Source organism: Urocampus carinirostris, chromosome 17 (genome assembly GCF_059441175.1).
Source record: "Urocampus carinirostris isolate Australia breed hairy pipefish chromosome 17, RoL_Ucar_1.0, whole genome shotgun sequence".
Lineage (NCBI taxonomy): Eukaryota > Metazoa > Chordata > Actinopteri > Syngnathiformes > Syngnathidae > Urocampus > Urocampus carinirostris.
The window spans coordinates 12812115-12824228 of record NC_142365.1 but is presented as its reverse complement, the minus strand read 5'-3'; the positions used below and the strand labels follow the sequence as shown (position 1 = coordinate 12824228).

Genomic DNA, 12114 nt, shown 5'->3' with positions numbered 1-12114 from the left:
AATGAATTTTAGTGATGAAACCATATGTCATAATGTTAATTTATGCATAGTCTTAATTCGAAGCGCCTTCTAATCCGGCGCGCCTCAAAGGGTGGAAGATACTGAAAATATGTTTATAGTAATCATGTAATACCTATCATCTCTTTATCCAGGTTCAAATATCAGAGGTAAAAAAAAATACAACTCCAGCACTCCTGGTTATTGGGTGGGGGGAAAGGAAATGTTTTATGTTCTTATTGTATATTGTGATTTTATTCAGCACAACGAAAAAAGGATTTACAAATACATTTTGATGAATTGATTTTAGGAAGGGGATGGGCAAACAACAGCGTGTGGACTGCATACGCCCTGTGGCTTTTGAATCCGGCTGAAGGAATTCAAAAAGTACTACAATATAATGAAGAAATATACTTAAACATATGTAACTAAAACACATCAATGAAAAGTCATAAAATAGTTTCAATAAAATGTATTTAAATTAAAAAACAATGATTCCAAATTTTTTTTTTCAAATTATTAGTAAAAAATTAGCAAATTTTATGAAAATATTTAAATATAAATAAATATGTAAAAATATGTAAAAAATATTCGATTATTAATTATTAATTAATTCATTTGAAATACATCTAAAGAGTCATAAGTAGACACAAATAAACATCAATTTGAAATTAATAAATGGACTAATTGAAAATAATCAATGGAAAAACTACATATATACATCATATACTCAACATAGAAGTGTAAGATATTGTTTAAAAAAATACTACTCATAAAAATGTGTTGATTTGATGGCACGCTGGTCCCCAGTTTCCCTTTATGTATAGTATTCATGAAGTATTAGTGTGTACTGGGGTCAATGCCAACATTCTACAGGTTATGTGTACATTTTTTGCACTTAATTTATTTTTAATTATGTATTCATTTTATCAAACAAGACTTTTATAGTATTTCACGCAAAAAAACACTTCTGATCTATGCCTAAAGCATTTACCGCATATTATAATATCCAGTGATTTAAAGAAAACATAATATATATATTCCCGATTGCTTGAAATCAAAATTTCTAAACCAATTTGATTCGTGATCTATTTACAGACAAATAAGAAAGAAAATATAACACGTACAAGTAGATGTCGGCCCGTTTATCATCAATTGGATATTATAGCTACTAATCAAATAAGGTTATATCATCATTCTTTTATCTTTTGCATAAATAGAATGTTTTCAATTGAAAAAGGTAAAAGAATGCAAAAATATTACATAAATTAGATATTATATGTCTTCTACAGATATAACTGACGATGAGAAATTGGAAATCCCAACTCCTTTTCCCTCTACTGCTAAAGGAATCGGATTTGAAACTGTATAAGCAGATAAAAATAACCGAATCAATCATTCTCATCCCTCCTGGCCTTTTCGACCTCTGTTGTGGGGTGAATTAAAAAATATTGGCTAAACTTTAGAGAAACCTTGTCCTCACTTACCCCTATAAAAACACCGGAAATTCGTGTTGCATGCATTTCTTTCCATCATCCCCATTCATCTCACCATTCCGTCATTCTCCCCTCTGCACAGGGCCTCATAAATTTCTCTCTCTGGCAGGTGGTCTCTGGGTCTGACGTAGGTTCCCAGCTGGATCGGCTCCTCCGAAATAGTTTTTTCGGGCTTCTCCTCCTCCCTTTGCTCCTGGAGCAGCAGTTTCTCGAAAAAACGCAGGTTCCCTCCTGCCCTCTGGTGGCTGGGATCTGTCGGCACAGGGGAGTTGAATGTGATCAATAGAAATCCAATAAAAATGAATCTGTATGAGAAAAAATAAGCAATAAATGGCAATTTAAAATGCTGTAAGAACATTTAGCATACAACAATAAAAATAATTATTTCCATTTTCCATACTCAACAACCCAAAATGTCAAATACAGAGGGTAAAATAAAATAAAAACAAAATAGATACTGACATAAACACTTTCCAGGCACACCTGGTATAAGGCCAGGGTTCGTAACAGTTTTTTTCAAGGCCAAATTCAAGCACTTTTTAAGGAATTTCAAAACCAATGTTTCCAATTTTTCTAGCACCATTAAAAGAAGAAATCAGGTGTGAATCATGTATTCTGCAGAGCCACAAATAAATCTGAGATAGACATACGTGATTTTCAATGTTGGGTGTGTATTACCAAGACATGAGAGTACCGATCTTGAGTAAATTGCGAATATATCTGTGTTATTCAAGTCAAATCGTATTTATTTAATCTCTTCCAATATAGGTGTAGGGTAAAAACTACAGTAATATCTAGCTTACATTTTCAGTTGCAGGACGTTCTCCCCATTGCAATTTAACACTAGAAAAAACCTTTCTGCATGTCCCATAATAAATCTCAATAATTGATATGCAATCCTTCCATTAATACCTATTTGATTGTGCCCTGTGCTGGTGTAATATTACCTGTCCTCTTGGGCACAACCTGTAGGGGGCGATGACGCTTCATAGCACAACTTCATACAAACTAATGCCAGCTGCAGTTAATCATGATAGGGCAGCAGTAGCTCAGGGGGTAAAGCACTCGCCTTGGGATCAGCTCCTCCGTGTTATATGCCCAAGTGTCCTTGGGCAAGACACTGAATCCCTAATGCCCCTGATAAGCAGGCAGTTGCCTTGCATGGCTGACGCTGCTATCGGTGTGTGTGTGCGTGTGTGCATGGGTAAGTGAAAAAGTGAAGCCCATTGTAAAGAGCTTTTGGGAGGTCTTCATTGACCTGAAAATCGCTATATAAACGCAGACCATTTACATTTGCATTTGATGGAAAGGCACTGTCTCTGTCATTTTTAGGGCATACTTGTTGAAAACGTGACAAATATTTTCACGCACTTCACCTAAATTTCAAGCACCTTTCAACCCTTGAAAACACTACATGAGAACTCAAGGATTTTCAATGATTTAAGGCATCCATACAACCCCTGTAATGCACACTCTTAATATATTCCTTTAAGAGATTTTTTTTCCCCTGCATAAGGTGCACCTAACTGTTTAGCACATGTAATTAAAACTGCAGGAAGAGCAATAGTTGCAATAGTTTATTTAATGTATTACCGGACAATGAGGCACATCAATAACGCACGTTCAAATACCTGGACATTTTTGGGGATTTTAGGTGCGCCTTATAGTGCAGAAACTACGGTAAATAAATACGAATTAGAATTGTCTTTATTGATATCAATCTAATTAACATTGTTTATAACAAGATCAGACATTATTTTCTTACGAGATAGTTCAGCCAATTCCGTATTGGTATTTTCAAGATTCTGTGACGCAAACCAATAGCAGCCCATCATTTTGTATAATGTTGACCAATAGCAGACAGGCTTCTTAGAGACATAACTTCTCAGACACAAACACTGCAAAGTTCGAAGTTTAGAATATTATAAGGTAACCCAGGGGTCTACTGTAATTAATCATTCCATCTTGAAGGACTACGTCAATGAAACTGACACGAAAAAATGAAAAAAAAAATATCCTTAGAATAATTTTGTAGATTTATGGACCGTGCACTTTTAGGTGAGACAGCTCAGAAAATCTTTGGCTGCTCTCCGCCCAGTCTTAAGGACATGTTAGGTTACAGCAGGTAACTGTCCTCCAGAGGGCGCCGACAGGCAGATGAACTGGTCGACCGCAAATCTGTTTTCTCATTACCCGCACCTGACTCTAATCAGGATCCCAGTATTTAAAGACTGTGCCGACAGAAAAAGCTGTTGGATCGTTGTTTACCTTTGATTTTCCTGCTCCCTTGCCTGCGTATATCTGTCGTCGCTCTATTCTGGATTTCCTAAACTTTGCCAGCTGCGAGTGTTTCCTGGACTGTAATTCCCTTTGCCCCCAAATAAACATTTGTCATTTAGCTTGTGTGTCTGCGCTTAGGTTCACCTAACCCGGGGGTCAGGAACAAGAGGCAATGGAGCCACATTAAGCTCTTTGGCACCCAAAGCAAATAATATAGATATATACATATATAAGAAAATGATAAAGTTTCTGTAGGAAGACAAACGAGACACGAACATTCCTAACATTTTCCATTGAGTATATATACAGATACAGTATATACAGTATACAAATGCAGTATGTGTTGCCTCTCTTATAGGGCTTATATAAAGCTTTTATTTTTTTGTGGCTCCAAACATATTTTTGGGGGGTCCAATATGGCTCCTTCAACATTTTGGTTTGCCAAGCCCTTGGTGTAACCAAAACACAAGGCATTAACCAACAAATTCATTATGGACTCCTCTCACCCCTGCCATCACCTCTTTGTCCTGCTGCCCTCTATCAGATGCTACAAATCTTGAAAAAAATACTAACAGGCTATCACCATTCTTATTAAGCACATAAGACTAGTAGTATAGCTTTCATGCTTATGAATAGAAAAATGTAGATTCTGATATTTTCTGATGCACATATTTTTCCAGTTTTTGAAAACTTGAAAATATTGCCCATCTATCTTAATGTACCATTTATTTTTTTTCCTTTAAGTATTTTATTACATGTTTGTCTTGGAGTGCCGCATCTAAGCTATTTGTATATATCGCAGTGTTCTCGTTTGCCTGCGTCCCTGCGTCCTAGACGCATAATTTTTGCTGGGGACACATAGTCTCAAATCAACGTGCGTCCCCGGGACGCAACTTTTTTGACACAAAATTGTCATTATTACCCGATTACATTTTTTTTTTTAAACAAAGATTTACCGCACTCCAAACTTTTCGTCAGGCAGATCCGGCAGATGTTGTTTTGGTCTCGCGGTTCGAGTTTTCGTCTGCACGTCGATCTCAAGTTGTGTGGTGAAAAGTCGATCTCTTTTTAGAGAACCGGCTTTTTCGGCTCAATTAATTCAAGAGAGCCGGCTCTCAAACGGCTCACTTGCTTTGATGCATTATATTACGAATATCTATGTTGTATAAAGAAGTTAAGAAAAAAAGGAAGTATAAAAGGAGAAAAGGAAAAAAATACAGGTTTGTGGTTATCCTCTTAATCGGTATATTACCAACAATAATTTGATGCAGAAAATGAATTAATAATTTGATGATTAAAACTGAATGAATATATAGATTTTTATTATATATTTGTCACCGATTTACAATTTCAACCTCGATAACACTAAATTTTGGGGACCCATAGATCTCTGTTGGGACCCATTGATTTTGGAGCATGCGAGTCCCTGGGACTCATCACTTTTCAAAAGGTAAAATGAACACTGATATTATACCATCAATGAAAACAAAGACAATTGTATTCTATTCTATTGACAGCATATTAATACAAATCATTACGCATATCTAGTAAGATACACTTGTTAACCAAGAAAAAATTCTGACAGCTGTGACCGCAGACAATGGGCGTAAATCTAGTTAAAGGGAGCTTATATATAGGGTGGGCAACACCCTGTGGTTTAACCCAGGCTACAGCTAGTAATTACAGTGGGAGCGTCTGGGATTGCCAAATACTGAGTACCGTATAGTGTTAAAACGAGAACACAAATGTCCCCCTTAGCTCTTGCAGATGATCGACATTTTGCAAGATTATTTATTCATGGCTTACAGGCTTCGCGAACCTTTTCATGTCCAAATTTAAGCACTTTGTAAGGACTTTTAAAGACAATTTTTCAATTTCTACTGTACCATTTTAAAAAAACTGTTTTAAATCATGTATTTTGCAGAGCCACAAAAATATCTTAATGTTTTTATTGTCATTGATATCAATGACTTGAAACATTGTATGCAACTAGATTAGACATGGCACTCCAGGGTCAAACGTAATAAAGACTTTGAAGAGAAAAATGATAGAAGACTACCGGGATAAATATGCAAAAAATATTGATAACAACGTAGTGCTTTAAAATTTGGATTAAGTTATAATAATACAGCAAAAAAAGAATAATGCATGATAACAACAGTGCAATGAAAAGAAGTGCAATAACATTTAGCTGTGTGGCTCTGCTATTGTATCTTGAGCTGGATATGTCCTCTAGACTGGGCAGAGAATAGCCGATGATCTTTTGGGCTGTGTTGGCAATTTACATATGTGATTTTTACAAGAAATGATTTTTGGATCTTAAGTAAGTTACGAATACATTCGTTTTTGAAACAAAACTCTCCCCATATAGGTGTTGGGTATAAATGAATGTGATACTGTATGGAGCTTACATTTTCAGTTGCAGGAAGTACTTCCCGTTATAATTCACCACTGGGAAACACGACATTAGTTTTTTTGCATTGCCCATAATAAATGTCCATAATTGATAAGTTATTGTTGTACTAATACACATTTCACAGTGTTTAGGTATAGCTTAGGCGTGACCCATAGGAGGCGATGAAGCTTCATAGGACAATGCCATACAAACTAATGCCATCTGCCGTTTAACAAGATTAACTCCCGTAATAAGAAATGCAATGGCAAAGAAAAGCCAGAGAGCAATGTTCCATCATTTTCAAGCAGACTTGTTAGGGAACAATGCGAACGAATTCAAGCATAAAACAAGCACCCCACCAAAGATTTAAGCACTTTTCAATCCTCGAAAACACAACACTAATATTCAAGCATTTTCAAGGATTTCGTGCAACTGTACGAACCCTGTGCTTACCTATGGCCACCAGTCGCCGCGTCAGCTCGATGGCTCGAGGCAAGTCCCCCATTTGGTAAACAGAATAGCTGAGGTAGTCCAAAATGTCCGCCTTGGAAACCGCAGCTTCCTCGCCGGCATCCAGTTGCTTCAGAGCTTGTTGCACCCAAAGCACGGCGTGATAATAGTCGCCTTCGTTATAGGCCGTCTTGCCCATATCGAAGCAATCGTCCACACTAAGCACGGAATTGGAGTGCATGCCTGGGATCACAATTAAGGACAGATCTCATTGGACAATAATCATTTCAAATAAGGTTGCGCGATCAACTGTTTTTTTCCGACAGATAACCACGATGGAATTCTGCTTCTTCTATAACTTACTCCCAAGGAAAATTAAACCACAACTTTCACGCCATTATTACCAACTCTTTGTTTCTTTATTCACTGGTTAGTGATTCATTCACCATCAATTTTATTTTCATTAAATAATTATCAGGTATTTTCTTTCTATTGGGCTGGTGACTGTGATGTCATATTTGTCCATTATCACTCGATAACTATCAGTCCGATAATTATCACGCATCCCGAATTTTAAACAGGTCTTAAAACTTAATTAACTGCTCACTCCATGATCTACACTTGGACATATTTCAGCTTTTATCACCGCATATCTTTAAAAAATGCTTTCCTTAATTACCTGGAAGTCTCCCTTTGGAAAAGTCCTCTGAATCGAGATTGTAAGTGTCCTGGAGACGCATAAGTGCCTTGGCCGCACCCTTTTCGTCCTCCGCATCGGGGAAGTACTGTCTGTGCATGGTTATGTTGGAAACGAAGCCTGCAGAAAGCAAAAGAAGAAGAAAATAATATCCAAGAAATATGATTTATTTAAAATCTAAGGAGGGGAAAGTCCCAACATAAAACGTCGGTTTTGTCTATTTAGATGTATACTAATAGTTTTATGCTTTATTTTGTGTTAGTAATATGTTGATTTTGATTTTCTTTAACTTTTCACTTCTTGTATTTTTATTTTTTATTATCAATTGATTTTTACATTCACTTACCCACTAATAATATTTATTCATATGTTTATCATTGCCACCATCTCATGAAGACATACCTCAATTTTGGGGAATTTTTGGATTCGTTATCTTATTTATTTCTAAATCATCCGCATTTAATATATAATTATATTTTTATCATCACCACTATTCATTTGGGTCCTCTAAATATTAGATTGCTTTACTTGTCAATGACCTTATTAGTGATCACAATCTTCACCTTATTGGCCTTTGTGAGACCTAGTTGAAACCAAATTACTTTTTATCGCTAAAAAAAGGCTTCTACACCTAACCTTGTTAATTCGTATTTGGCAAAGCCTTGCAAAAAAGGTAGCGGTGTTGCTCCTATAGCACCTATACTGTTTTCAAAATGTTTGAAGCACTCGCTATGAGGTCCTCTTGTCACCACTAATTTATGTAGTAGTTGTGTATCACCCACCTGGACTATATTCAAGTTTTTGGGATGAAGTTTTGGGACTTTTAACTGACTTAGTAGCTATGGGTGAGTTAAATGTTTAAATAAACTCCCCATTTAATCCACTTACGGTTGCTTTAAAGTCACTGATTGATACATTTGGTTTCAATCAAAAAGTTGATGTGCCCACTGAATAAGATGGGAATACTCAAGACCCTGCTCTGACCCAGGGTGTGGTAACCTCTAATGTTTTGGTGTTACCGTAATGCTATCTTTGATCATTATCTTGTTAAATGTGAGGTGCTGTTTGAAGTTTATAGTGATAAGGAAAATTTAGGTTTTAGAAGCTGCAAAATCTGCCCTGCAACGGCATCAGCTCTAACACAACCATTACCAGCGGCAACTGCGTCCTTTCCTTCATGTATAAAGGGCATTTAAATCACAAATAACTTTAAAACTGCTATGGTTAACGTCCTTGACTCAGTGGCGCCCCTATGGCATCGATTTCCACCAAAAAAAGCATACCCCTTGGTTTACTGAAGAAACTAGGTCACTCAAACAAGGTTGCAGGAAACTACAAAGCGAAAGGTTTTTCAACCAGCCTGAAGAGACAGCTTGCTGACTTTTAAAGTAATTCTTGCCTAAGCTAAAGCATTGTTTTTTTCTAAGATGATTGCTGTACAGAAAGATAATACGATTTTTTTTGTTCGAATCAATGGCGACACTTACTCGACAGCTACTTAACCCTAATAGTTCTAACAATTTGGCTCATGAATTTATGGTATTTTTTAATAAAAGGTATTTCCTCGTCCAGGAAGAAATTTTAAATGAACATTCTGCAAATTAGTCCCTCCTTAAAGATTTGGAAGTTTTAGATTACGTCAGTGTTGGTGGTTATTCATCAATGTTTTTCGGTTTTAGAAATCCGTCCCTTGATGGTTTTACAAAGATAGTCAAGGGCACAACAAATTAATTGCCTGCTTGAGCCGTTTCCAGCTTCACTGGTGAATGATCTGTTTGTTTAGGTAAAGTACGCAGGCACGAGGAGTACATGCAAACATGCACAGGGCGGCCGGTAGCTGGAATTAAACCCTGGACCTCCGCACTGGGACTTCTGCGCGCCAACCACCCAGCCGCCGTGATAAAGGAAAGCCAATTCTTCTAATTTAGTTGTGGAGTAAGGCGTGTCTGCGTCATTTTAAGCACTCATTTTATTTTTCTTCATTTAATGGGTGGTCTATCGAGTCAGACTGCCGAAAAACATGGCAACAATTTCAAACATTTACAAAAACTTCATCCTAAGTTCAAGCACTTTTCAAACCTTGAAAACATGACATTAAAATTCAAGCCTTTTCAAGGATTTCAAGAAACCCAATGAACCCTGTAGATAATCCGTTTCACTCACCCACGCAAAAACCAAACACCCGCAAACTGTCAGATAAGCAAAAGCTGCAGGTGTGACATTCCTTCTTTGGTGCCTTTCCTAACTCATTTGGGAAACACAGATTGTTATCACTGAGCTTCCAATCGTACTTCCAGAATAATTATGTTTAGAGAGGAGGCTTCATTTTTTACAGCTTAGCAAACAAAGTCAAGTGGTCCCACTTAGAGAAGACAAACACGGAAATGTCAACAGATTTTGTTAGTTTATCTTTGATGGATTTCCTACCGTTCGAGGGGTTCTGCAGCACCAAGCTTTCCAGAAGAGACCACTCTGTGTTGAGTCTCTTCATGAATTTGTAGGCGTTCACCGGGTGAGCTAGGTAGCCTTCCGGGTCCGACGTGGACATTTTGGTCAGATCGTCCAGTTTCTTGGCCCAGCTGTGATGTCATGTAAGGAACACGACACTTTTACAATGATGAACCCAATTAACACAACATGTGGTGCAAGCTTCAGAAAAGACAGTGATTGTGGTAAACTAAGTTTCTCTGACCCCGATTTTATGGCCGATTAAGACAAAAGATTGTCCCTGACCGATTTGTTTAGAGAAAAAAAACGTAAGGACTTTGAAAGGCAATTTTCCAAGTTATCCAGTACCATAAACCCCTTAGTGTTCCGGTAAAATTCGCCTAAAATCCTAATCCCATAAGCTCCCAAAGTAAATTTAATGCTTGAACCATTTGGAGAATATGAACAGTTTTGGTCTCTTTTGAAAGATAAGACTCTGAGGTTTTGTCCCAAACTGAAATAATCACTGCAAAAGCTCCTAACATTGTGCAGTCTGAATTGGAACACACAGAGAAAGGTTTTTATTCTTGCCTATTTCTTTTCTTCAAAAATGCCTGCAAATGAGTGTAGCATTGGCAGCGTAGCTAAAGAAAACAGGTGGGACAATAGATTGAAGCCTTACCTGGTATTTTCCAATTTTGAATACTATCTGAAAAACTAAACATTGTATTTTACACATTTATCTAGGGGTAGGTCAAGCTGTTTCCAAAGGTGGCCATATAGAGACGACAAGTTTACAGCTATAAAAACTCTGCAACTGTGTTTTTTACTTTGGATAATTTAGACATTTTGAAAGAGTTGTAAATGATTGCCTTTTTCTTCCAGAAGTCAATCAATGATTGTGTACATTTGCACACTCGTAAAAATGGATGCATTTATGCACGTTCATTTTCGGCTCTGATTTGAATTGGCATAAAATTACGTTGGTAATTTTATTGGCTAACTAATGTGTTAATCATCATTTGAATAGGTTACTACTGGCTAAACATATTCAGAGATAGAGAAAGTGATTGCCGTTTTATCAAACACGCCCCTATGGGCTGTTGCAGGTGGTAAGCGGTTGAAAAAAAAAATAATAAAAAAAAAATAAAAAGCCTGCTATTGAATGGTGTCAGATTGGAGTCAATCATAAGGTCAGAGTCTAACAGCCATATTTGGAAGAATTTTACAAGTCTGTTTATTTGAAATCATGTGGCGAAACTAACTGATTACAACAAGTAATGTCCAATGATACAGAAATGCTTTTAGGCTTTTTTTTTCTTTTTTTTTTTTAAATCTGACGGCATTAGCGTGTGTTTTGGGTTAAAAAAAATGTACACGGTTGGATTGCCTAGACTGTCCTGGATGTAACCAAGCCAAGTTTGCGGACATTTAGAAGTTTAGAGTTTTGGGGTATCTTGTCTCAGACTAATCATGATGTTTGTGTGATGAGCATATTTTAAATATGGTAATCATATCTTGAATTCTAAGAGATTAAACCTTCCAAAGATATGTTGCATGACGTATTTCAGTGACTGGTAACCTCGTACGGACACATATTTATTAACAGTCCGGAAGCGGGTCAAAAAAAGAAATCCGCTGTGAATCATGTATTTTGCAGAACTACAAATATGACATTTTTAATCTTGTGTATGCATTAATCAAGACAAAATTTTAAGAGTTTGAGTAAATCACGAATATATTTGTTTTTGAGAGAAATTTCTTACCCTGTACGTGTTATATGCAACCCACCTTTTTCAGTTGCAGGAGGTTTTTCCTATTACGATCTACCACCAGAAAGGCCACCTTGATTTTTTGCATGGCTCATAAAAATTGTCCATAATTGATTCGTAAAATTTGCTGGAGCCCATCCCAGCCATCTCTGGGCAGTGGGGACACAACGGGGGAGAACACGCAAACTCCCACTTTGCAATCCCCAGCTCAAAATGAATTAATGTCATATTACCAGGATTGACTGTATTTGCAGCACAAAAATGCAACCGCAATAAAAATTTGAATTCCAGCTGTAACCAACATGTCCTATCCTGCCACTGCCAGCTCATCATGGTTTTCATCAGCGTTTTGAAATGATTCTGTTGCTGCTAAAAAGTGACTGCATTTATTTTCATTGGACTATTATTATAACTCTGAGTCTCTGAGACTGGTGCCAAACATGTGGCCTACAGGCCTGATTGGCCCGCAAGGGTTCTAATCCGGCCCGTGGGACAATGCTGAATCTGCACACAAAACATGACTTGCAGTTTCAAATATGCCCACTGGATGTCACCAAATCCAGGCGCCACTCACAAAACAGCTGGAGCTGTATTGCTTTC

At 37.1% G+C, this 12114-nt stretch overlaps 1 protein-coding gene across 3 annotated transcripts in view; it reads right to left on the bottom strand.

Moving 5' to 3' along the window:
• The window catches only part of LOC148349265 (prolyl 4-hydroxylase subunit alpha-2-like), a 37214-nt gene that overhangs the window by 17983 nt on the left and 7117 nt on the right, over positions 1–12114 (bottom strand). For all 3 annotated transcript variants that reach the window (XM_088320981.1, XM_088320980.1, XM_088320979.1), the window contains exons 4-7: positions 9743–9894; positions 7298–7435; positions 6622–6861; positions 1549–1745 (exon numbers count right to left, since the gene is read on the bottom strand). In XM_088320981.1, the coding sequence (XP_088177107.1) occupies positions 1549–1745; positions 6622–6861; positions 7298–7435; positions 9743–9894 (727 nt within the window). The remainder of the gene's footprint in view (positions 1–1548; positions 1746–6621; positions 6862–7297; positions 7436–9742; positions 9895–12114) is intronic.